At 45.3% G+C, this 27,492-nt stretch overlaps 1 protein-coding gene across 3 annotated transcripts in view; it reads right to left on the reverse strand.

Annotated features, from left to right (window-relative positions):
* Positions 1 to 6,860: 6,860 nt before the first annotated feature.
* The window catches only part of LOC119177256 (peptide methionine sulfoxide reductase), a 29,983-nt gene continuing 9,351 nt past the window's right edge, over positions 6,861 to 27,492 (reverse strand). For all 3 annotated transcript variants that reach the window (XM_037428697.2, XM_037428696.2, XM_037428695.2), the window contains exons 3-4: positions 26,034 to 26,285; positions 6,861 to 7,312 (exon numbers count right to left, since the gene is read on the reverse strand). In XM_037428697.2, coding sequence (XP_037284594.1) covers positions 7,099 to 7,312; positions 26,034 to 26,215 — 396 coding nt within the window. In that variant the 5' untranslated portion in view covers positions 26,216 to 26,285 and the 3' untranslated portion in view covers positions 6,861 to 7,098. The remainder of the gene's footprint in view (positions 7,313 to 26,033; positions 26,286 to 27,492) is intronic.

A 27,492-nucleotide genomic window follows, 5' to 3' on the forward strand; every position in this document is an offset into this window, starting at 1 on the left:
AGGTGGCAATATGTTGCATGTAGTACAGAGCCCTTCAGTGCAGTTTCTTTTGAAATTCATACTAAAATTTGGGCAAATGAAACACCATAATTTTAACATGAGCAAGTCATGACAAGAAAGCTTTATAAAAATAACTTTAGCTTAAAATTATTTGTTAGTTGCTTCCACCTAAATAGTTCATGAACCATGGCTAAACTCCTTGCGAAACACTTTTTAGTGCCACAAAATAGCTGCGTTGGGTTACTCTCGCTGCCCATTCTTTTGTACAGATTTCTTAGCATGAATTGTACTGGCTCCACTACATTTGTCCAGAAGTGTGTGTGTGGTTTCACTCTGAAGGTTGTCCCCTACTTCAACTTTTATAGCTGTTCAACCAATAGCAACTAAATTCCTCATCATGCAGCTTTAGCAATTGCTGCAACTAAGTATAGTTTCATACTTTATTGGCGACCTTAGAGGCTAACCTACTTTTTTTCATGCTGCTTGCAAAAAAAAAAAAAAGTGTCAGTCAGAATCTTGAACAGCATAAACACAAAGTGGAGCAGAGCAGAGTTTTGGACAGTGTTCTGGTCCAATGCTTTCACTGTTTGAAATCCTAATGTTTGATAAGATGTACGACCCAGATGAAAAATAATGCTAGCATTTAAAAAACTGAGCCAAACTGAAGAAGAAACATCGAACTATATTATTTGACCCTGTCATAATGATCGGGGAATAAAAATATTAAACTACTGCAGGGAGGGTGTCGTATCTAAACCTGTGCTTGTCCTTTGCGGTCTGTATTTTTTTTCTTTCCTACATATGAATATCTGCAAACTAAGCCAACAAGACAACTTTAAAAAAATACATATCTTTTGCTGCATAGCTTTCACATTTTATATCTGGCATTCACGACTACAAGATATATAGTCAAAGTAAATGAAATGAGAATCAGATTTAGCCCACATTAAAAAAAATTATTGCAACACCTGTTGTACAGCTATAAGCTAAGGGAGAACGACACATCTTTGTTTGTTGTGTGTTCTCGCGCTCCCAGTTTGCTGAACAATCATGATTTACCAACTAGCCCTCCCTTTGACCCTTTTACGTTGTACAGCTGAACTGTCTTATTAAAAATAGCTTTAAAAGAAACAACTTCATGGCTGCACTCTGTATGAAATTGGGTGTAGTGTTTAACAAAAAGAAAAACTATTTTCTGAGAAATGTATTCACTCGATGACTTCATGTTTGCTTGGCACTCAACTTACACTCGGCCATTCTAAAGGGGTCATGTACTATGCCTTTGGCATTGCGAGAAGGCACATATCCTGCAGATAGTTGAGACTACTTTGAACATCTCAGCCAAATCTTGCAGTAGTGGGTGGCTAGAAGAATAAGCAGAGCGTGAAGTTGCCATTTTTACTGGAACCCTACTTTCATACCAAGGCCTGCACTCGCTCTTTTCATAGTTGCTGGAGCCTTCTCTTGGACACCGAACAGCAGATAGCATGCTATTGGCAGTCAGTCGACACAATTTGGTTAGTTCATGCATTATGTACGCCATGTGCTCTATTTGACTGCAGTGAAGCTGTCCCGTGTATGAAGTGGCCAGGTTCCCCTCAAGCTGTTCAATGCAACCTTTTTGCCAGGTCATCCTTGCAACCTTGTTGCAATGGAACTCAATATTCAAGAGCAGTGTTTGGATAAGATGCACTTCTTGCCACAGCATACTGCCACATGCCGGTGCCACACTCCAGTGAGCCACACTCACACACAAGAATCGCAACAGGAGAGAGCGGCAGTGTTTCATCGCGTGTACTAAATGTCATGATGTATACTGCTGCTGACATACTCCCCCCCTTGCCATCCCTCTCAGTGTAGCTACCAGCACACCTCTGAAAAGAGATAGTGTGTACAAGTACATAACAAGCCTCTGCAACTTCCCTTGTTTTTGAAGGAGTTAAACTTTTGCAGCAATAAGTGAGGCGGTAAACTTTGATGCCAAGATCATTTGACGATTGCCTAGAAAAATGGTTCATAGCCGCAAGCTCAGCTAAATAAAGTACGCTGTATATATTCTTCAGGATATAAAACCTTTCAGTGTGCTATTTATAATTTAACACAATTCAATGCAAGGTTATTCCACACAGATTCAGGAGTACTCGGATTTTTATCCACTTAAGACATTCTGCTTGTGTTGGCAATTCTGCATGTCTATAAGCACCCAAGACATATCAAATGCCATTTGTATGTATTTGCAACGTCACATGTTGTGGACTACATCGCATAAAACACTGATGCAGACTAATAAGGTGGCATTTTCTGTTATACAAAACAAGTCTTGTAACATCATTCTTCATATCATCATCATCATCAGCCTGGCTACCTCCACTGCAGGACAAAGGCCTCTCCCATGTTCCGCCAGTTAACGCGGTCCTGTGCTTGCTGCTGCCAATTTATACCCGCAAACTTCTTAATTTCATCTGCCCACCTAACCAACCTTCTGTCTCCCCCTAACCCGCTTTCCTTCTCTGGGAATCCAGTTAATTACTCTTAATGACCAGCGGTTATCCTGTCTACGCGCTACATGCCCGGCCCATGTCCATTTCCTTTTCTTTATTTCAACTATGATATCCTTAACCCCCGTTTGTCCCCTAATCCACTCCGCTCTCTTCTTGTCTCTCAAGGTTACACCTACCATTTTTCTTTCCATTTCTCGCTGCGTCGTCCTCAATTTAAGCTGAACCCTCTTTGTAAGTCTCCAGGTTTCTGCTCCGTAGCTAAGTACCGGCAAGATACAGCTGTTATATACCTTCCTTTTGAGGGATAGTGGCAATCTACCTGTCATAATTTGAGAGTGCTTGCCGAATGTGCTCCACCCCATTCTTATTCTTCTAGTTACTTCAATCTCGTGGTTCGGCTCTGCAGTTATTACCTGCCCTAAATAGACATAGTCTTTTACAACTTCAAGTGCACTATTACCTATCTCGAAGCGCTGCTCCTAGCCGAGGTTGTTGTACATTACTTTCGTTTTCTGCAGATTAATTTTAAGACCCACCTTTCTGCTCTCCTTGTCTAGCTCCGTAATCATGAGTTGCAATTCGTCCCCCGAGTTACTCAGCAATGCAATGTCATCGGCGAAGCGCAGGTTACTAAGGTATTCTCCATTAACTCTTATCCCTAACTGTTCCCATTCTAGGCTTCTGAAAACCTCCTGTAAGCACGCGGTAAATAGCATTGGGGAGATTGTGTCCCCCTGCCTTACACCCTTCTTGATTGGTATTCTTTTGCTTTCTTTATGAAGCACTATGGTAGCAGTTGATCCCCTGTAGATTTCTTCCAGAATGTTTATATATACTTCATCTACGCCTTGATTCCGCAGTGTCTGCATGACGGCTGATATTTCTACTGAATCAAACGCCTTCTTGTAATTTATGAAGGCTATATATAGTGGTTGGTTATACTCTGAGCATTTCTCTATTACCTGATTGATGGTATGAATGTGGTCAATTGTTGAGTAGCCTGTTCGAAATCCTGCTTGTTCCTTTGGTTGATTGAATTCTAATGTTTTCTTTGCTCTGTTAGCAATTACCTTTGTAAATAGCTTGTACACTACAGAGAGCAAGCTGATCGGCCTGTAATTCTTCAAGTCCTTGTCATCTCCTTTCTTATGTATTAAGATGATGTTAGCATTCTTCCAAGACTCTGGTACCCTTCCCGTCAGGAGACACCTCGTAAACAGGGTGGCTAGTTTTTCTAACACAATCTGTCCTCCATCTTTGAGCAGATCTGATGTTACTTGATCCTCACCAGCAGCTTTGCCTCTTTGCATGCTCTCCAAAGCTTTTCTGACTTCTTCTATCATTACTGGTGGGGTGTCGTCTGGGTTACTGCTAGTTTTTATAGTATTCAGGTCGTGGTTGTCTCGGCTACTGTACAGATCTCTGTAAAACTCCTCCGGTATTTTAACTATCCTATCCATATTGGTAGTTATTTTGCCTTCTTTGTCCCTTAGTGCATACATCCTACTTTTGCCTATCCCAAGTTTCCTCTTCACTGCTTTGAAGCTTCCTCCGTTTTTCAGAGCGTGTTCAATTCTCTCCATGTAATACCTTTTTACATCGCATACTTTACGTCTACTAATCAACTTCGAAAGCTCTGCCAGTTCTATTTCGTCTGTTGTACTTGACACTTTCATGGTTTGACGCTTCTTAATTAGGTTCTTCGTTTCCTGGGAAAGCTTGCCAGTGTCCTGTCTAACTACCCTGCCTCCAACTTCCACTGCACACTCCGTAATGATACTCGTCAGATTATCATTCATTGTATCTACGCTAAGGTTGGTTTCCTCACTAAGAGCGGAGTACCTGTTCTGCAGCGACACTCTGAATTCCTGTACTTTCCCTCTCAGTGCTAGCTGATTGATTGGCTTCTTGCGTATCAGTTTCTGTCGTTCCTTCTTCAAGTCTAGGCGAATTCGAGACCGTACCATTCTATGGTCACTGCATCGTACCTTGCCAACCACTTCCACATCCTGCACGATTCCTGGGTGTGCGGTCATTATAAAGTCTATTTCGTTCTTATTTTCGCCATTAGGGCTCCTCCATGTCCACTTGCGGTTTTCTCGTTTTCGGTAGAAGGTATTCAAAATCCGCAAATTATTGCGTTCTGCGAATTCTACTAGTAGCTCTCCTCTGGCGTTTCTAGCGCCGATCCCATAATCTCCTACTGCCTGGTCTCCAGCCTGCTTCTTCCCTACCTTTGCATTAAAGTCGCCCATCACTATAGTATACTGTGTTTTTACCTTACTCATTGCCGATTCCACGTCTTCATAGAAGCTTTCAACTGAAGCGTCATCATGGCTGGATGTAGGCGCGTAAGCCTGTACTACCTTCATCTTGTATCTTTTATTCAGTTTAATTACAATACCTACCACCCTTTCATTAATGCTATAATATTCCTCTATGTTGCCAGCTATGTTTCTGTGAATTAGGAACCCCACTCCCAGTTCTCTTCTGTCTGCCAAGCCCCTGTAGCAAAGGATGTGCCCATTCTGTAGCACCGTATAGGCCTCATCTGTCCTCCTAACCTCACTGAGCCCTATTATATCCCATTTAACACCCTCTACCTCTTCGAATAGTACAGCCAGACTTCCCTCACTAGATAAGGTTCTAGCGTTAAACGTTGCCAAGTTCAGGTTCCAATAGCGGCCTGTAGTCCAGAGATTCTTGGCACCCTCTGCTGCGTTGCAGATCTGACCGCCGCCGTAGTCAGTTGCTTCGCAGCTGCTGAGGACTAAGGGCCGTGAGTTATTTGGCGTATCCATGTGGGAGGTAGTGGCCAGATACTGCAACAGGGTGGCCAATCCTTCTCTGGTGAGGGAGTGCGTTCCCGGCGGTGGTTACCGGTGAGGCCGCACCTCAGGCCTCTTAATGTAGTTCCATCAACACGCGATTTATCATTTTTTTTTTTTTCCGGTTGGGAACTGCGCGGCACCGGCACGTGGTCCGACTGTTGTTGTTTTCACAGATTCACACTGTTTCCCGCTCCTAAAATTTAAAATTTTCGTTTGTAATAGCAGTATTTGTAGCGGTTGAACTCCTTGTATCTTCACGAACAAATAAACACCACTCTGACCCTCCTAGGAAAAAAATTGCTAAAGTTATAGGTAGATATGTGCAGAGCTCACTTACCCGTGCTGCTGACGCGGCCGCTCCCGCTCCCGCAGTTGGAATAATCATATACTTAGTGGTTAGTGACAAAAGTGCACTTGCCACTGCAGCTACTTATTCGGTTTGTTTCTTATACTTAACAAAAAAGCAGCACAATTCAGTGAATAACCAATGCTGCAACAACAAAACTTTTCATGACCTAGAAAAAAATGGCAGCATTAGAGATATTAAAACTAGCAAACTATGCAAAACTTGGGCATGTCCTGTCCAGAATTTTAGACAATGTTACTCAGGCAGGCGAACAACCGCGACCCGAAAAGCTAAATTTGGACCTTGTCTATAAGAATGATGTGAAATTTGACTGGCCTCTTGAGCCAAAAGTAGTAATAAGCAGCTTGACAACATGCTCCTCAAAATCCACAAGCAGTAGTCTAAAAAAATGGCAACTTATCAACGAAATGTATGCATAAAGTGTGCCATAAGGCAGTTGGACCACTCACAACTTCAAAAGCAACATTTGCACCTGGTTTACAAGGATGTGATAATTTGTGGCAATTTGGTCATTTTATTTCCTACCAAGAATCTTCCTTAAAGATCTGGATGGGCTTTTGGGCTAAAAGCAGTAAGCAGCTTGACAACATGCTCTTCCAAAAGCTGCATAGACCTAATGCAGTCATTGTTCAATTTCCTAATAACAATAGTTTTCCAGAAACATCTGGATGGACTCTTGGGCTAAAAGCAGTAATCAGCAGCTTGACAACACATTCCTCAAGATACACTAGCAGTAGCCTAATTGCAATCATGGTTATGTGGTCATTGTTCTATCTCCTAATAATAGTTTTCCAGAAACATCTTCATGGGCTCTTGGTCTAAAAGCTATAATGAGAAGCTTGAGAATATGCTCCTCATAATCCACTCACAATGGCTTAAAATATGGCAAATCACTAACCAAATGGATACTTAAAGGGTGTTGTAAGCAAAGCAAATGTGCGGCCTACAACCAACTGTTGCAAACGCAGGTGGTCAAGCCACACCAAAATGACAGACAGGTGTCAACCAGAAAAGAAGTGTGTTTATTCGAAGCACACTAAGTTAAAGGAAATGGGTGAGCAAAAAGAAAAAAAAAGGCATGAGAAGCGTTCGACTGCGATCAGCAAGTAGTGGCTTGCAAGTTGCAGCACCAACAATTTTTTCCACAAAGTGACACTAGCAGAAAGGAGAAGGGCACGTCTTTATTGCAAGTCTTGCTACAAAGCTCGCAGGGTACTGCAGCCAATGTCAAACCTCAATTCAACGAGAGACAGATGCCTTGCCTCGATGAATGTCATAAGTGCACTGCCTGCATTACAATCCTGATAAGCAATGGGTAGCATAGGTGCCAGAGCAACTCAATCTTTTAACACATGTTAAGGAAAATGGGGCACTGCATCATACTTGTGAAGCAGTCTGGCTATGACCTCATGCACTGTCGAACCAGTACAGCCTGCACGTCGGTGAGTCCTAGCTTTTCCCGCTCTGCTTCAAAATTAGCTAGGCTGCCACCACCACAGCAGTAGCCATTCAACCGGGCCGCAACATGACTCTCCTTGAAATTCTTCAGACCTGCCTTCTTCAGGCTTTCACAAAGAGCAGTATTACGTCGAAGCAGGTACTTCTGGTGGTAACTGGGAGAAAAAGTGAGCAAGAAAATTAATTCGGCACTTGCATCACCGTTAGAAGCTTCTTCACTCATTAGAAATGTTTAAACTTGCTTTAGGCAAGCATGATGAAGGAAATCTAACTTGGGAGAATTTGGTTCTTTAGTTGATTACTCTATAACAATCCCAAAATCACGATGCTCACCGTGAGAAGACACCTGACAAGTGAAAAAAAAAACATGCAAAAAAAATGCATGCGGCGATGCCATTTTGCAGTTTTCGCACCAATTGCCATGACATCGTAGGTTTTGGAAACATCTACTAGGTTCTAGCCACGCCGTTTCTAATTGGTAAAAATGGAGTACACTCAAACCTCATAATAAAAAAGTGGCACCTTATTCAAAAATAAGTTGTTTACACCGAAAAATTTCTTATAAAGGTTTATTCCTAACGCTACTGCAAGACTATTTTCATTTATTTCACTTCACTTTATTTTCTTAAAGTCACCCTTCAGGGGTATTACATAAAGGGTAGTGTTTATTAAAACTATACAATGATGTTTTTAATAGCTTCGGGAAACAGATTGGTTAATCATGGCAGAAATAGCGTGAGAAAGGCCGTTCCAGCCTTTTGCTGCTCGTATAAAAAAGGAGGCTTCGAATGTTGGGGTCTGGCTATGTGGTAGTGCGACTTGAAGCGGATGACCAGTGCGATGATATATATCAATAAAGATGTATGTAGATATATCAACTTCAATATATCAATATTTCGTTGATTGATTGATTGATATGTGGGGTTTAACGTCCCAAAACCACCATATGATTATGAAAGACGCCGTAGTGGAGGGCTCCGGAAATTTCGACCACTTGGGGTTCTTTAACGTGCACTCAAATCTGAGCACACGGGCTTACAACATTTCCGCCTCCATCGGAAATGCAGCCGCCGCAGCCGGGATTCGAACCCGCAACCTGCGGGTCAGCAGCCGAGTACCTTAGCCACTAGACCACCGCGGCAGGGCGAATGTTTCGTTATATCCGGGCTCGTCGAGGTTTGAGTGTATAGTGTTCTTTAAAGAGGCCAAAGACTTTTAGGCAAGGTTTCCAAATATGAAAAATACACTTCCAAATATGTGGCATAATGTGTAGAGATTTCAAAGCGAAATTTCAAAAGGAGACTGAGCTCAATTTTTTTCCTCTGTATTAAAGGGGCACTGACACAAAGTTTCGTGACCAAGATAGCCTTTGGGATTCGATTCCCGTGAACATTCGTATACCATCTGTAAAATTGTAACAGCAAATATAGCTTGGAAGGTATTTTAAATTAATTTTGAAGTTTGCATGAGCGATAGACTCCATCGCGCCATTCACACCCTCAAAGGGGGGACTATTGGGGATCCCCTAATTCCCTCACATGACCACACTGCAGCAGCAAGTTATGAGTATGTCATAGCCAGCATTTATCTTTGGTCGCATGTGCTCCAGCAGACTATACTCTGCACCTGCTCGCGAGTCCATGGCCGCGGCGCACGAGTTTGTTTTGTGTTTGACCACACCGCTGTCCCGTTTCCTGTTAACAAAAAACTTCTTGATGTGAACCGCACAAATGTTATGCATCACAGTTCTGTGTACTGACATCTTTGAGCATTGCGCCCGCTAGGTGGCGATAGCTGCTACAATTCCTCAATGTAGGAAAAGTCTCTCTTGATAGCTTTATTGAGCTAAGAATGACTGTAACAACATAAAGCTGAGCTATGTCATCAAATGCATAAGAACTGCTACACTATGCTAAACTCGTTACCACGGTCGAGAGATTGTGGCTTGGTGACTTATCTCGTACAACCACACTACTAGTTCCCATAGGGGCAGTTTCACCGCTATCTATAGTATTTGTATGGTCAGTACAATATTAAAAAAAAGTCAGTAAACAGTTGGCAACTCATGTATTCACTTGTTTAGAGCATATTTTACTATAGCCAGCAGCTAGTAAAGCTTGAAACTTTTGCCCCTACTAACCAGGAATGGTTTCTTAGTCTTTCTATCTAGGTAACTACTAAGCCGCATACGTTGCCAGATCTCTTGTGAACACCACCGTAAATCTTGCAGTAATAGTGACACCCATAAGAAAAATTTTGACTAATGTTATTTTGTCGATTACTTAGGAATAAAAATTTAGTGATAAGTGATGACACACATACATAGAAGGGCAGACGATGATGTGTGCAAAACGTCCAATATTTTTCTAAACTATACGATTGCTAACCAGTACACAGTGTGCTATTCCAAAGTAGGAGCATAAATAGCCTTCAAGCGACTGCTACAGTAGATACCAGCTAAGTCTTTACATACCTGCCAAGTTCAAAGATTCTGAATCCGGTAGATTTCCGCAATGGGGGGGGGGGGGGGGCAAAAAAGACCAAGGACAAACAAACAAAGAAACATCCCGAAAAACAAAAGGGGGTGGGAAGGGGACTGAATCGCAAGCACCAACATCAGGATTGCACTCTTATAAAGGCTAGGAGTAACCGAACAGACGAGAGTAGAGTTTTTCACTGAGATGAAACTCTCAAACGATCAACACAACTAGCAGAATCTATTTCGGTCGAAACAACTCGCATGTCTTCCTGGGACACACGTGAATGGACAGGAAGGCGCAGCTGGCTGCCGTGAAAGCGTGGGTCAAAGCTTTGCTCACTACTAGATTCTTTTGACAGTAATGCCAAAACGCGTCTGGCCCCCTTTTATTGCGATAGCATTCATATTGACAGTCTAAGCTGTTTTTTTTTTAGGGGCGAAGCTCCTTAAAGCAGCACCCGTTCGTCCCTCGTAGTAGTGCGTGACATGTCTTACGCTTTTACCTGCAAGGTGGTGCCGGTGGGAGATTTCTCCTTTGCGTTGTTGAATAAAAAAAAATTCGCAGCGTGCACATTAACTAAAAGCCGAATTCTCCTGTCTCTCATTCCCCATTAGCAGCCATTGGTATGCACATTGACCACTATCTGACAAGAAAGGGTTGCTACGTTATTGTTGTGTTCTGGGTTTCGGTTTCGAAATGACATGCGAGGATGCCAGGGGGCGCCGCTCTGGCATCTAGAATTTCAAGGCGACTGTAAAATAAAACGAGTGTGTGTTGGGTAACCGTGGAGTGCGGTTGTTGTTCTTTTCTTCGGCGCTTTCTTTTCTTCGGCGCTTCGCGCCAACCCGCGTGTTCGGGCTGGTCGGCGTCCCCGCCGGTCGCGTACGTCTCCGTCCGCCGTCTTCTTCTTCTGCTTCGTCGGGACCAGCCAGCCCCCAACACAGAAATGGCGACGAGGACCTGTAAGAACCCATTTCATTCTCCGTGTTCGTCTTTTTCTTGCTTCTAATAGACCTACCCTGCTAACCCTAGACGTTCTTTGTTCCCAGCAAGGTGGCTACTGCGTGCTGCGTCGCTTCATTCCTTCTTCATTCAGCTACGCCACCTTGTCGTCTTCTTCAAACAGTGTACTGGCGTCATTTTCTTCTTGTCTGCACCTCTCCATTCTTCTTGCTTGAAATGGCGTCTCCTATTCCACCTCCCCTATTTCTTCATTCGCCCGGAGACCCGCCACTTCCGTGGGCGGACTAGAAATTGGTGTTTCAGGCCTACGCAGACGCGGCCGGGGAAGACGCCAGCAAGCCTGAGCGTCGCAAGGCCCTGCTGCTCAACGCGTTGGGCCCTGCCAGGTTAAAGCTCTTCTATACTTTCGAAGCCACCAACGCGTCGCCAATGCCAGCGTCGGGTGATGCCTTCAAGAATGCTGTTGCTCTTTTCGATGAGCATTTTAAAGATGTCTTGTGCGATTATCTCGCACGCGTAAAATTCCAAGAAAGGCGACAATTGCCTGGCGAGTCAGTCGCCGAGTTCATTACTTCTCTTCGAACGCTCGCCGCGTCGTGCGGCTTCGGCGCGCTCGAGGACGATATGATCCGCCATCAGCTTTTCACCGGGGTAGCCTCGCAAAACGTCCGCTGCCGCATGCTTCAAAAAGGCTCCTCGATTTCATTATCCGAAGCCCTCTCGATTGCACGAGAGGACGAGCTTATTCGCTCCCAGTTGGAGCAATTCGCTCCGCATTCAGTGCAGCAACTTTATGCTGCGGGGGGGCCAAGGCGGCGGCTCTTTGTTTCACGGGACGGGCCAACATGGCGGCCCTTCATCTTCGTCTCGGCGGCCAACATGGACGCCCGCCTGCACAGTCCTTCTGAGGCGGCCAACATAGCGGCCTCTCTGCGTCGTGGGGGCGAGGAAGCCGGCAATATGGCGACCCCATTCTGCCAAATTCTGGTTTTCAGGAACAGCACCGAGCTCCTAACTCGCGTTCGCAATTTTCTTCTCCAAGCGCAACCGCGCATTGCTTTCGTTGCGGATCGGCTCGGCATTTAGCCAATTTTGCGCAGTGTCCCGCGAGAAACCGCACTTGTCTTGAGTGCGGAAAAATCGGACATTTTCAGTCCGTATGCAATGCCCGTCCAGCAAATCTTCCTGAACCAGTTTCTTCGTCCGCTCCTTCGAGCACTGCACAGACCAATACGGTCACTGTTTTAAATGTGGATGGCCTCCACACTACGTCGAAGCCCAGCATCGTAGCTTCAGTTGGCCATGTTCCCTTGTCATTTCTTGTGGACACTGGTGCCTCAGTCTCTTGAATCAGTGCCGCTGACTTCCATAGTCATTTTTCCAACACTCGGCTTTTGCCTTCACGCGTCGTTCTACAAACATATTCCAAGGAAACGATTGATATATTAGGTCATTTTACAGCTCAGGTCTCTTATCGCAGTCGCACTGCTTCCATTACTTTTTATGTAACTGCCAATGGAAGCTCGCTTTTGGGACTTGATGCATCAGGACTTTGTCCATCAACATCGTCGGTGCGTCTATGACGTGTGCTCAAGTCGACGTCCAAGATGATCTTCCGGCCAACGCGCCTTCTGAATTCCACCACCTGTTCACCCGTGAACTGGGTTGTGTGCGCGGTTTTGTGCATAAAGTGATGCGTCGACCAGGTGTGTGCCCTGTGCGTGCCAAGCTGCACCGCATTCCTCTTCTTCTCCGTGAGCAAGTCTCTGCGGAACTGTCTCGCCTTCAAGCCAGCGGAATCATCGAGCCTGTCTCTGCTTTTGACTGGGTTTCTCCACTGGTCGTCGTCAAGAAAAAAGATGGATCCCTTAGACTATGCGTCGACTTACGAGAACCGAACAAGGCGATCGTCGTAGACGGGTTTCCACTTCCTCACATTGAAGAACTGCTTCATCAGCTCTCCGGAGCGGTATGTTTCTCCAAGCTGGACCTCGCGTCTGCTTATCACCAAGTTGAACTTTCCGAGTGCAGTAGAGACTTAACCACATTTGTATCACACGAAGGCTTGTTTCGGTTTCGCCGCGTGTGTTTCGGGCTTGCATCTGCCCCTGCAGTGTTTCAGAAAATGATGTCAATTATTCTTAAGGGTTGTAATGGTGCCCTTTGTTACTTGGATGACATTTTGGTGTGGGGACGTACTCGCGAAGAGCACGATGCTAACTTGCATACTGTTCTCAACCGCATCAGTGAATGTGGTATGAAACTTAATCACAAGTGCATTTTTTCTGTGAATGAGTTACAATTTCTAGGACATAATGTCAGTTCCCGCGGCTTGACACCTGTTGAATCTAAAGTTCAGGCCATTGTCAATGCCCCACGGCCTACTGATGCCAAAACCTTGCAATCTTTTTTAGGTCTTGTTGGTTATTATGCCAAGTTTGTTCCTCGCTATGCTGATGTTGTTGAACCACTGCGTACTCTACTTCGTCAAGCACAGCCTTTTAACTGGTCAGCTGAAGCTGAGCAGAGCTTCATTCGAGTTAAGTCAATACTGGCCTCAAAGCCAGCTGTTAGTATTTTCAATGAGAAGCTTCCCACCGTCATCACGGATGCGTCCGATGTTGGACTGGGAGCAGTGTTTCAACAACTCAGAGGTGATCAGCTGATCACTATCGCTTTTGCATCTCATACGTTGACCCCTGCTGAACGCAGATATTCAGTAGGAGAGCATGAAGCTCTCGCGTGTCTTTTTGCCTGTGAGAAATGCAAGTTTACTTGTGGGGCCGGCACTTCACATTACGTACAGATCACCAAGCACTACTTGCTCTTCTTTCTGCAGGATCCGAAGGCCGCCGCCCCATTCGCATTTCCTGTTGGTGTGCGAAACTCATGTATTATAATTTCAGTGTTCAATATTGTAAAGGTTCTAATAACGTGGTTGCTGATGCACTGTCGCGCCTTCCTCTTCAGATACCGGTTACTGAAGAGCGGGATTAGGAAGTTGTTTCATTAGTTACTTCCTGCATTACTAAAGCTGAGCTTCAGGCAGCTACAGCTGCAGATTCCACTTTGTCTCAAGTACTCAAATATTTACGCGAAGGATGGCCTTCCAAATGTGCTCTTGCTTCTGAATTCGTGCCTTACTTCGCAGTCTGACAGGAACTGTCTTGTGTCGAGGACTTGCTTTTCCGCGATGAACGCGTGATTCCCCCTGCTTCTTTCCGTAACAAGCTAATACAGCTTGCCCATGAGGCCCATCCAGGCATTGTCCACACCAAACAGAATCTCCGAGACAGGTACTGGTGGCCAGCCTTAGACAAGCAGGTCGAGCATGCAGTTTACAACTGCCATATATGTCAGGCATCTGCGGCGATGGCGTAGTGGTTAGAGCATCCGCCTCGCATGCAAGAGGTCCCGTGGTTCAAATCCCGGTACCGCGCAGTTCCCAACCGGATTAAAAAAAAAAAAAAAAATCCGCGTGTTGATGGAACTGCATTAAGAGGCCTGGGGTGCGGCCTCACCGGCAAACTCCGCCGAGAACGCACTCCCTCACCAGAGAAGGATTGGCCACCCTGGTGCAGTATCTGGCCACTACCTCCCACATGCTTACATCAAATAACTCACGGCCCTCAGTCCCCAGCAGCTGCGAAGCAACTGACCACGGCGGCGGTCAGATCTGCAACGCAGCAGAGGGTGCTAAGAATCTCTGGATCCGGACAGGCCGCCATTGGAACCTGAACTTGGCAACGTTTAATGCTAGAACCTTATCTAGTGAGGGAAGTATAGCTGTACTATTCGAGGAGCTAGAGGGTGTTAAATGGGATATACCGTAATTACTCGAATCTAACGCGCACCTTTTTTCCGGTTAAGCGAGTTCATAAATCGCATGCGCGTTAGAATCGAGTATGAACAAAAAAATTACGGTCAATCTATTGCCATCGGCAAATCCAAAATGGCCGCCCCCTACGTGCGTCGGCATGGCGCGTCGGCCATTTCTGCCTATGTGTTTCCCATGTGGGGCACTTCGTACGTGTGCTGAGGAGTTCGTCATCTAGTAGTGCATTAGCATCGACGGCGTGGAAGGGCCGACTCCAAAAACTCGAGTGCACCACGATGCCGCTTTTAAAAGAAAAGTCATCGCGTGTGCAGAAACGGACGGAAATCGGGCCGCATCGCGGTCGTTCGGAGTTCCCGAAACGTGCGTGCGGGACCGGCGGAAACAAAAGCAGAAGATTGTTGACAGCAAAGCTTCACGCAAAGGCTTCAGTGGACCACAGCAGGGTCGGTTTCCGCAAATTAAAAGAGCTGCTCCGCGAGTATGTGCTTGAGCGGCACAGCGGCCCGTGACGACAGAACTGCTCCAAGTGCGGGCTATGCAATTAGTCTTAGAAAAAGGTCTAATGCGGAGCCAGTTTAAAGCGAGCAGGTGCTGGCTAACTAAGAGGAAAGGCTTTTCCCTCCGAAGGGGAACATGCATATGCGAAAAGCTTTGCGGAGGAGTACGATGAAAAGCTTCACAGTTTTCAGAGGTTCGTCCTAAACTTGCGGCGCAACAACGGCTACCTGCTTGGGCAAATCGGGAATGCCGATCAGACGCCTCTTTACTTCGACATGCCTGGCACCACAACCGTCGAGAAGAAGGGAGCGAAGCAAGTTCGCGTGCTGACATCGGTCCACGGTAAAGCTACAGTGACGGCAATGCTCTGTTACACGTCAGATGGGAACAAGCTTCGCCCGTACCTCATATTTAAATGGAAGACGCTCCCGAAAGGAGTCGTTTTTTCGAGTGGTGTGATCGTGCGGGCCAGCGAGAAAAATGGGTGCGCGTTGCAATCGATGTCTTACGTTTTTTTTTTTTTTTTCGCGGTGGAAATCGGGTGCGCGTTACAATCGAGGGAGCGGTAGAATCGAGTAAATACGGTAATAGGGCTCAGTGAGGTTAGGAGGACAGATGAGGCCTATACGGTGCTACAGAATGGGCACATCCTTTGCTACAGGGGCTTGGCAGACAGAAAAGAACTGGGAGTGGGGTTCCTAATTCACAGAAACATAGCTGGCAACATAGAGGAATACTATAGCATTAATGAAAGGGTGGTAGGTATCGTAATTAAACTGAATAAAAGATACAAGATGAAGGTAGTACAGGCTTACGCGCCTACATCCAGCCATGATGACGCTTCAGTTGAAAGCTTCTATGAAGACGTGGAATCGGCAATGAGTAAGGTAAAAACACAGTATACTATAGTGATGGGCGACTTTAATGCAAAGGTAGGGAAGAAGCAGGCTGAAGACCAGGCAGTAGGAGATTATGGCATCGGTACTAGAAACGCCAGAGGAGAGCTACTAGTAGAATTCGCAGAACGCAATAATTTACGGATTTTGAATACCTTCTACCGAAAACGAGAAAACCGCAAGTGGACATGGAGGAGCCCTAATGGCGAAAATAAGAACGAAATAGACTTTATAATGAGTGCACACCCTGGAATCGTGCAGGATGTGGAAGTGATTGGCAAGGTACGATGCAGTGACCATAGAATGGTACGGTCTTGAATTCGCCTAGACTTGAAGAAGGAACGACAGAAACTGATACGCAAGAAGCCAATCAATCAGCTAGCACTGAGAGGGAAAGTACAGGAATTCAGAGTGTCGCTACAGAACATGTACTCGGCTCTTAGTGAGGAAACCAACCTTAGCGTAGATACAATGAATGATAATCTGACGAGTATCATTACGGAGTGTGCAGTGGAAGTTGGAGGCAGGGTAGTTAGACAGGACACTGGCAAGCTTTCCCAGGAAACGAAGAACCTAATTAAGAAGCGTCAAACCATGAAAGTGTCAAGTACAACAGACGAAATAGAACTGGCAGAGCTTTCGAAGTTGATTAATAGACGTAAAGTATGCGATGTAAAAAGGTATTACATGGAGAGAATTGAACACGCTCTGAAAAACGGAGGAAGCTTCAAAGCAGTGAAGAGGAAACTTGGGATAGGCAAAAGTAGGATGTATGCACTAAGGGACAAAGAAGGCAAAATAACTACCAATATGGATAGGATAGTTAAAATAGCGGAGGAGTTTTACAGAGATCTGTACAGTAGCCGAGACAACCACGACCTTAATACTATAAAAACTAGCAGTAACCCAGACGACACCCCACCAGTAATGATAGAAGAAGTCAGAAAAGCTTTGGAGAGCATGCAAAGAGGCAAAGCTGCTGGTGAGGATCAGGTAACATCAGATCTGCTCAAAGATGGAGGACAGATTGTGTTAGAAAAACTAGCCACCCTGTTTACGAGGTGTCTCCTGACGGGAAGGGTACCAGAGTCTTGGTAGAATGCTAACATCATCTTAATACATAAGAAAGGAGATGACAAGGACTTGAAGAATTACAGGCCGATCAGCTTGCTCTCTGTAGTGTACAAGCTATTTACAAAGGTAATTGCTAACAGAGTAAAGAAAACATTAGAATTCAATCAACCAAAGGAACAAGCAGGATTTCGAACAGGCTACTCAACAATTGACCACATTCATACTATCAATCAGGTAATAGAGAAATGCTCAGAGTATAACCACCCCCTATACATAGCCTTCATAGATTACGAGAAGGCGTTTGATTCAGTAGAAATATCAGCCGTCATGCAAACACTGCGGAATCAGGGCGTAGATGAAGTATATATAAACATCTGGAAGAAATCTACAGGGGATCAACTGCTACCATAGTGCTTCATAAAGAAAGCAACAGAATACCAATCAAGAAGGGTGTAAGGCAGGGGGACACAATTTCCCCAATGCTATTTACCGCGTGCTTACAGGAGGTTTTCAGAAACCTAGAATGGGAACAGTTAGGGATAAGAGTCAATGGAGAATACCTTAGTAACTTGCGCTTCGCCGATGACATTGCATTGCTGAGTAACTCGGGGGACGAATTGCAAGGGATCAACTGCTACCATAGTGCTTCATAAAGAAAGCAACAGAATACCAATCAAGAAGGGTGTAAGGCAGGGGGACACAATTTCCCCAATGCTATTTACCGCGTGCTTACAGGAGGTTTTCAGAAACCTAGAATGGGAACAGTTAGGGATAAGAGTCAATGGAGAATACCTTAGTAACTTGCGCTTCGCCGATGACATTGCATTGCTGAGTAACTCGGGGGACGAATTGCAACTCATGATTACGGAGCTAGACAAGGAGAGCAGAAAGGTGGGTCTTAAAATTAATCTGCAGAAAACGAAAGTAATGTACAACAACCTCGGCAAGGAGCAGCGCTTCGAGATAGGTAATAGTGCACTTGAAGTTGTAAAAGACTATGTCTATTTAGGGCAGGTAATAACCGCAGAGCCGAACCACGAGATTGAAGTAACTAGAAGAATAAGAATGGGGTGGAGCACACTCGGCAAGCACTCTCAAGTTATGACAGGTAGATTGCCACTATCCCTCAAGAGGAAGGTATATAACAGCTGTATCCTACCGGTACTTAGCTACGGAGCAGAAACCTGGAGACTTACAAAGAGGGTTCAGCTTAAATTGAGGACGACGCAGCGAGCAATGGAAAGAAAAATGGTAGGTGTAACCTTAAGAGACAAGAAGAGAGCAGAGTGGATTAGGGAACAAACGGGGGTTAAGGATATCATAGCTGAAATCAAGAAGAAGAAATGGACATGGGCAGGGCATGTAGCGCGTAGACAGGATAACCGCTGGTCATTAAGGGTAACTGACTGGATTCCCAGAGAAGGGAAGCGGGTTAGGGGGAGACAGAAGGTTAGGTGGGCAGATGAGATTAAGAAGTTTGCGGGTATAAATTGGCAGCAGCAAGCACAGGACCGGGTTAACTGGCGGAACATGGGAGAGGCCTTTGTCCTGCAGTGGACGTAGTCAGGCTGATGATGATGATGATGATGATGATGATGATGATGATGATGATGATGATGATGATATGTCAGGCAGCTGACAAGTCTTCCAAACCTGCATTTTCTCCGTTGCAGCCAGTCCAGTGGCCTGATCAGCCTTGGCAGAAACTCGGCATGGACATCATCGGTCCTTTGCATAATGTTCCGCAAAATGCCCGGTTCATTGTTTCTCTCATCGACTACCATTCCAAATGGCCAGAGCTTTGTTTCACACATATGGTTACTTCTGAGGTCATCATTGAGTTTGTGTCTTCAATCTTCAGCCGGGAAGGTTTTCCTGATGCCTTAGTTACGGACAATGGTCCACAGTTTCAGTCCCAACATTTCGAGGCTTTTCTTTCACAACAAGGTATTCAGCACTTGAGGTCATCAGTTTTCTATCTCTAATTAAATGGGCAAATCGAGCGCTTTAATCGCGTTCTGAAGGAACATATCCAGATCGCCCAATTAGAGGACCGTCCCCTCAAGCAAGTCTTGACTGAATGTTTAGCTTTGTACAGGTTCACACCACAAGGCACCACTGGAGTGTCTCCTGCTCAACTTCTCCACGGTAGGCAACTGCGAATTGCTCTCGACATAGTCTCTTTGCCTCGTAACATAGCAGTGTCTTCTCCTGATCAAATCCGTACCAGGGTTTTTTCTCATCAACAAGCATTGAAAAAGTACCTCGACACCCCTCGAGGTGCAAAGCAGTCCAAAGTTCGCACTGGCGATCTAGTCAAGCTTCGTGTGCCAGGCAAGCGCCCCAAGTATCGGGGTCCTTACAAAGTCTTGGGCCAGGTTAGCCCCACTTCTTTTTGCTTAAGTGATGGTAACATCTGGAATGCTTTGCGCCTTGTTATTTTTCATACGGATTCGCCTTCAACACCTAAAAGTCTTCCCCATCACGTTTCGTCCGCACCTTTCAACTATCCATCAGATTATTACATGTGGCCTCCATGTACAGGCATTTCTTCAAGGGGGGAGGAGTTACCAGTCGGTGTCGCTGGTTCAAGTACACCAAGTCTTGCGGTTCACTTCGAACCTTCCAATTCGGCTGAGACCGTTGAACCGGACTCCGGTCCGCAAAATTCTTCCGAAGCTCATGCTGCGAGCTCTGATGAGACCGCGAATTTTAACGCTCGTTCAGAGCCTTCACAATCTTCTTCTGCTCTTGATGTGTCACATCAGAGCACAAGTGACCAAGATGCAGAGACACCCGATTCTACACCCAATAGGGCCCGCCCTAAGCGGAAACGGCAGAAGCCGCGTCGGTTCGAAGACTACGTGACGTAGAACTCTTGTTCATTGCTGTTGTGAACATATTGTTCTGTGAAAAGGTCCAATGCATTCAAATCAATATTGTACTGAGTTGTGTACATTTTTTTTCAGTGCATTTTCAGGACTCATAGTGTGTGAGTTCGGTGTGCCGTGCTCTGAATTTTCATGTGTTCTAACGTACATACCTTGTATAGACCATGTACAAGTATAAACAGTGTATAGGTGAACTTCTTTCGAGAAGGGGATGATTGTTGTGTTCTGGGTTTCGGTTCCGGTTTCGAAATGACATGTGAGGATGCCAGGGGGCACCGCTCTGGCATCTAGGATTTCAAGGCGACTGTAAAATAAAACGAGTGTGTGTTGGGTAACCGTGGAGTGCGGTTGTTGTTCTTTTCTTCGGCGCTTCGCGCCAACCCGCGTGTTCGGGCTGGTTGGCGTCCCCGCCGGTCGCGTACGTCTCCGTCGGCCGTCTTCTTCTTCTGCTTCGTCGGGACCAGCCAGCCCCCAACACAGCAGTTATACTCGCTGGGTGTAACCTCCTTGGTTTTAGAAAGGTTTAGCGAGCGTTGGGCCGCAGGTTTCAGAAAGGTTTAGCGAGCGTTGGGCCGCAGTGCCATGAATAGATTTAACTAGTATATTCCATGAACTTGAGGTGTTTAAAGGTGGGGAGTAGACACGAAGCGCAAGCCGTAAGAAAGTGTGCATGTGCCACCTCTCGTTTAGTCCTTGGAATCTCTGCTAGATGGCGGTGCTTCTATATGCGGAATATATGATGAAAAGATGCGAGATGGTGGTACTTGGAGTGTTGACTAGATGGACGAATGCACACACAGACAGATGCATGGACGAACACACGGATGGCTGCACAGACGGACGAACGAACGCAGGGATGGACGCACGAACAGATGCACGGTCACACAGATGGACGCATGGACAAACGGAAGCAAGAACGAATGGATGGACAGATGCTTCGCCCCACTCTCCATCATTCACCCTGTGGATATGCTGCCATTTTTTTTTTGCCATTGCCCCCGCCGCTATTGTTCATCGTATATGTATACGTATCTATATAAATGAACACTCAAAGAAAAAAAGCCGCCCGCGCTCGGTGCGGAGCTCGATCGCGATGGGCAGACACCTGCTTATCTCTCACGTGTACTTTGCCCCATGAATGAGGGGGGAGGGGGGTGGACGCCTGTGCGCGCACTTATTCTTTGGTGGGGGAATCGCGGGCCTTCAGCTATCACTGAAACGAAATTGCTGTGCCCACAAAGGTCACTTTGGTCTCAGCACAGGCCCCTTTTGCGAAAACTGCGCACTTTTCATACACAGAGAGGTATAACAACTGGGAAATTTGTTAATTTGTACTCATCGGCACCTATGATTTCGTTTCATGCATCGTTTTTGTTTAAGGGGGGACGCGGCCCTTGAAAACCGAAAAATCGCGAAAAAGACTGTTTTTGAAAAACCACATTTTTGGGTTGTATGTCTCATAAACTACCTATTCTGTAATTATCAGCACCTAATTCAACCGCAAAGTGCAAAAAAAAATACTATTTTCGAGGCCGCCGCAGCGTCCAAAACAGGCGCAAAGCTCGAAATCAAACCAAACTTCGCGCGCGCGCCATTCCCGGACCATGCGGTCGTCCCGCGCCATCTTGGTGTTGTTTTGACCGTGAATTCTTTCTCTCTCGTTCGCCGCCTTGCAAAATGGCGTCGGCAGCACAGTTGAGACGCTATTGGCGTTTTCCCGCGATGCGATGCGGAGCGCTGATTGGCTAGAGCAGCGCATTCATATCTCGCGGGAGAAAGCGTGCCCGTCATTGGCTGCTGTGCAGCAGCAGGGGCGGTCGCTCCTCTCGATGGCGCGTCCAGCGCGCTCGCTTCATTGTTGCTCTCTGCTCCGTCCGCCTCGACAGACGTCTGCTTACGAGCCGCTCTTCGCCTTGTGCTATCTTTTCGATCATTTTCTCTCGTTTTTTTTTCTTTTTGCACTAGTTCTGTGCCTTTCGTCTTTGTTGTTGCGGGCGATGCCGGCAACGAAGCCAAAGTCAGTGCGGAAGTCCGGTGCGCGGAGGCGCGCTATGTGGCTTGTACGATCATCGAAATTCCGCTATTCTGCTGCGGGTGCTGACTGCGTAGACGCTTGAAGCGACGGAACTGTGTTGTCGGCTGTCGCCAGTCGAGAATCCGACACATCGAGTGTGGCTGGAGCCGCAAATGCACCGAGTGTTTCCGAGATCGCCGGGCTCGACACGTGCTCCGAATCGATGCCATCCAGTGTGACACCGAGTGCTTCTGATATCGCCGGACCCAGCACTTCGTCTGAATCGGTGCCATCCAGCGTGACACCGAGTGCTTCTGATATCGCCGGACCCAGCACTTCGTCTGAATCGGTGCCGCATCGAGCGTGAGTGGACCGTCGCTTCATCTGCGGACGCGTTTCTTAACGAAGGAAGAAATCGATGCAAATGCGAAACGTCGTGACGCCGTTCGCGCTGAACTCGAGTCTACGCCAGCGACGCAGAAGAAATTTCAACTGATGCAGCCGGCTCTTGCACCTGCAGTGACAAGTGAGGGCAAACATTTTTCGCTCGTTCAAATGAACATCTTTAGCGTCGTGCTCAGCCGCACAGTGTGCAAAGAATGTTTGAAAGGTGCTATGACTGTCCGAGAGAGCACCAAGCTTGGACTTGCAACAAAACTTGAAGTCGTGTGCGCCTCTTGTGGCACCGTCGATAAATTATGGACATCACCCCGCAAAAAGGACACGCAGGCCTTCGATGTAAATGTCCGCGCCATAATGGCTATAAAGCAAATAGGCAAGGGGCAAACAGCTCTTAATGACTTTTGGGCTGCCATGAACGTCTCTTACAGAGGTCTTCACCACAAGACGTTTCAAAAGCACTTGAAAGAGACGTTCAGGAAGCCAGAGGCCACCGCTTTGGAGAAGATTTATGCTGATTCTGCCACAGCAGTGATCAAAAAGCAGTGATCACAGCAGTGATGATATAAAGAAATGGACCCCACCTTCTGCAAGGACATCACCGTAGTGTACGATGGCACATGGCATAAGCGGGGTCACACATCACACATCGGAGTGGGATCGGTAATTGACTTCTTTACAGGTCTCATCTTGGATGCTGTAGTTCTTTCAAACCACTGCCTTGGATGCCAAACAGGGCCCTAACCTGGAGATGCAGCATACGAAAGCTGGCAGAAGCACCACATTTGCCAGAAAAACACAGACGCAAAATCGGGAAGCATGGAAGTGGAGGCAGGCTTGACGCTCTTTGGGCAGTCTGTATCCAAGCATGGCCTGCGGTACACCACTCTTGTGTCCGACGGAGACAGCCGTACCTTCGCTGCCCTCACAGAAGAGAATGTGTACGGGCTAGTGCCAATTGTAAAAGAAGAATGTCTGAACCATGTTCAGAAAAGGATTGGAAGTTCTCTTCGAAACATTGTGCAGAAAAGTGATAAGCCACTGAGTGGGAAGGGGAAGCTGACTAAAGCCCTCATTGAAAAGCTGACAGGATATTATGGTTGGGCCCTGAGAAACAATTCAACTGACCTAACAGCCATGCAGCGTGCAGTGATGGCAACATATCACCACGTCACATCGACTGACCAGGACCCTCACCATGAACTTTGCCCAGAGGGGGCTCAATCGTGGTGCCGCCATAGAGCTGCAGAGGCAAAGCGTGAGCCACAGCCAAAACATAAACACAGCCTACCGGACTATGTCGCTGCAGCTATGCTGCCCATCTACGAAAGACTGTCACAAAAGTCGCTTCTTCAGCGCTGCCTGGGAGCGAAGACGCAAAATGCATCAGAATCATTGCACTCCATTCTGTGGTCTCTGATGCCGAAGGAACAACACTCATCCTTGATCGCGGTAGAAACAGCACTGCATGAAGCAGTGCTGCGCTACAATGCCGGCTGCTGCAAAGCAACCCAAGTGATATCGGACTCCATTGGACTTCAACCAGGTCATCTGGCCATCCAGCGAGCTCGTGAAAAAGACGCTTTACGCCTAAAAAAGAATTCTAAAAGACACCAAGAGAAGATGGAGGCCAGGCAAAAGAAGAAAAGAGTGCGCCAGGACACTTCTAGCTACTGTGCTGGAGCTTTTTGAAGAAAACACGTGTTTTGAACTTTCTCGGCCTGTTTTCTCAGAACGGATTTTTTTGCTAATTGTGGTGCTGAGGAAAGCAAGAACTCGAAAACCGTTCATCAGATTTGTGTGCCGTTTTTTTTTATTCTGTTCCTGAATGACCTTGCAAGGGCGTAACAAGCTCCTTTTTTTGAAAATTGGTGCTGTTAATTTATAATAAACAATCAATTTTTGATGAATCTGGTCATTACTGGTTACATCAAATTCAAAGTTGCGTGAAAATTTTTTTGGGGGGGGGGGAATTAAAAAAAAACGGCTTTGTAGCGCCCTGGGATAGCTATCAAGGAATGACCACAATGAATTTCAGCTTTCTACTATGTACTGTGATTTCTCACGACTCTTCCTCAGGCACCCATGTGAAGCACCCAGTTAAACCTCAATAACTCTGGAACTAAGAAACACAGCTTCGTGAAACTTAGCAGTTGTGCTAGTTTTATTGTAGTGAACAACCCCTGAAAGTTTCATCCAGATACCTTAAAAAATAAAAAAGTTCGGTCTCCAGGGTAGCCTCCCCCCTTTAACAGTGTGTTACGTGTCGCGCGGTAAACGTTGTTAGTTCGCTCTAGTCCTGCGAGTATCGTTTTTGTGCGTCATTTTTGTGTGAGCAGCGCGCTGAACGTTTTGATCTGCTTGCCGTTCTCATCGTTACATTCCAAGTTGTTCCTGTCACATTTATTGCTTTGCGCTTTCATCTGCCCACCCAATTTTCTGTGTGCCTCTCGTGCATTTGCCTTCTCTTGGAATCCAGTCACCCTTAATGACCAGCGGTTATCCCGTCTACACGCTACTTGCCCAGCCCGTGTCCATTCCTTCTTCATTTCAACTATGATATCCTCAACTGCCGTTTGTTCCCTAACCCACTCTGCTTTCTTCCTGTCTCTTGGGGTTACACCTATCATTTTCCTTTCATCACTCGCTGCATTGTCCTCAATTTAAAGGGGCAGACTGGTCTTAGACATTTTTTTTGTTTCTTTTTTCAGTGATCTTGATCTAACTGCACAGGACTATGCAGTTTTTTCTGCTGATTTCAAATATTTAATTAGTTTTCCTGTAACTCACCTTATTCCTGAGACAACTTAAGTTCACCCCCTATTGTTTAAGGCCACCATAGAAAAAGAAGTGCTAACATCGACTAATGACTATAGAGTGAAAGTATGCAAGAGTTTTTTTGTTTTTAGGCCTTTATTGGTTGTTTTACAGCAAAACGAACTACCCATTTTCAAAAGCAGTTGGAATTGCATTACAATTTTAAAGAGTAGTTAATTAAAAAGACTTGTGCTCTGAATTCTGCTCCCATAATTGCATTCTACACACATACAGGTTTCCATTGCAAAATGAATTATTGTTGTACCTGCCCTAGCTACAAAGTGAGGCCTTAAAATTGAACAGTTGTAAATTTACTTTTTTGAGAAAAATGAAAAAAAAAACTGAAAACACACAGCTTCCTCAAAAAGCAACATTCAAACCTCATAAAGGTGCTAATAAATTCATAGCAGAGCTTCTAACATAGGCGGCGACCGATTATAAAGAAGCCTCAATGTCGGTTGCCCATTTTTTTGCATGTTCTGCATGTTTACAGCACCAGGAATCTGGACAGTTAGAATGACATTACAAAAAAAATTACTACTTTCTGGTGTGTGAAAATTCGCAGAGAAATAGAAAAGTACATGCAGAAACCAAATATGTCAATTTTAAAAAATGATTTTTTTTTTTCCACTTTTTGGTCCCAAAGACCAGTCTGCCACCTTCAGCTGAACCCTCTTTGTAAGCCTCCCAGATTTCTTCTCCAAAATTTCAAGACTGCCTCAAATATTGGCTTCTATGTTCAGTAGCTTGAATCCACTGTACTAAGCTAGGATGTTTACCATTATGATACTCGGCTTAAAAATCACAAGTCCTGTTCATAATGATGATCTCAACTATGGCTACTGAGAAACTGCTTCCTTGGTTGCTATAATTTTACATTCAACCAAAAACAACAGCAGTTAAAGCTGAGACAGAGATACCTTGAAATCATGGATATGCAGCTTATGACAACGTTCCACCAATAAGCTTATAATTACGTGAACAAATGATATAAAACAATACATACTCTTCAGCATCATAAAATGTTCCAGCAGCCAAGATCTTTGTAGCAAGTGGCTTGCCCATTTTCTTCTGCTCTCGCTTCAAGCTCTCCTCAGCAGCAGCTTTCTGTTCCTTGTCATGGTAAAAAATTGCAGACATATACTGTCGCTTGTGGCAGGCAGTTGGGTCATGAAATCCCCAAAACATGTCCAGAAGAGTCTTGTAGTCTGTCTTGGTAGGATCATAGTCGAGCTGAACAGTCTCTGTATGGTCACCACTGAAACAGTAAAATACACCTACATCATGAGAAGGTCACAGACATTACCTTTCTTGCCACTGAGAAATGCAATAGAGATAAAGAAACCAAAATATAAGGAAAACTCTGACTAAGTTCAGCATCCTAGGTATCTTTCTTAAATCAAAGTGTGGCAATCTTATCTATTACAAATAATTGATAGGCTTTAACATCCCAAAAGCATGATATGATTATGAGGGAAGCCGCAGTGGAGGGCATCGCAAGTTTCGACCACATGGGATTCTTTAATTTGCACCTAAATTTAAGAGCATGGGCCTCAAGCATTTTCATCTCTATTGAAAATGTGGCCTGCCACAGCTAGGATTCGATCCTGCAACCTTTGCGCAAGCAGTTGAGCACCATAACCACAAGACAAGCAGGGTACCGATCTTAATTGAACTATCACATTGGAAAATGAAATGTTAAAGCATCCAAAAGTTCAATTATCTTTAGTATTCTTTGAAAACTTTTGAATTTGTTTTTTCCAGCTATGACTATTCCGGATTAATGTGTGAACCTCCTATCTCATGCGCACTCTAAGAAAAAAAATTGTGCAGCTTGCACCATTAGTGTTGCAAGGCTTGGAACCAACAGGAGAGCTAGTGTTTAACTTAGCTTCCAAGTTTTTTGCCAGTAATGCCTGGCTATTTTTGTTCAGTTTGGGTCACATTCCCGGCACTGCGCACGTGAAGGTTTTGTCAGGACCATGTCATGTGACTAGCTGCCACATGCTGTCACAAAATTTGTCATGTGAATAGCCATTATGTAATTTTATGCAATTTTAATCATGTGACTACTTTTTACAAGATTTATAGTCACATGGCTAGTTGTTATGCGACACAATTTTAATCGCGCGAATTGCTGCATGATTTTTTGCAAAAAAAGTGTCACATGACTAGTTATGTTTCTAGTGCCGAGTAGTTTCTAGTGCCGAGGTTAGTTACTTGACTGTATGTGATTTCAATCACATGCCTAGCTGTTACTTGATTTTACTTATTACTTACTTGACAAGTCGCAAAGTTCATGGTGGGGAACAGGTTGTGCGACTAGCTTTTATGCAATTTTTATTACATGGCTTGATGCTGGGTGTTACAAGGTTTTAATTGCATGAATAGATGTATGTAATTTTAGTCATGACAGTGCATGTTATGTGATTTTAGTCTCATAACTAGTTACTTGATTAGTAATT

The sequence above is a fragment of the Rhipicephalus microplus genome, chromosome X, assembly GCF_043290135.1.
Source record: "Rhipicephalus microplus isolate Deutch F79 chromosome X, USDA_Rmic, whole genome shotgun sequence".
In the NCBI taxonomy this organism is placed as follows: domain Eukaryota; kingdom Metazoa; phylum Arthropoda; class Arachnida; order Ixodida; family Ixodidae; genus Rhipicephalus; species Rhipicephalus microplus.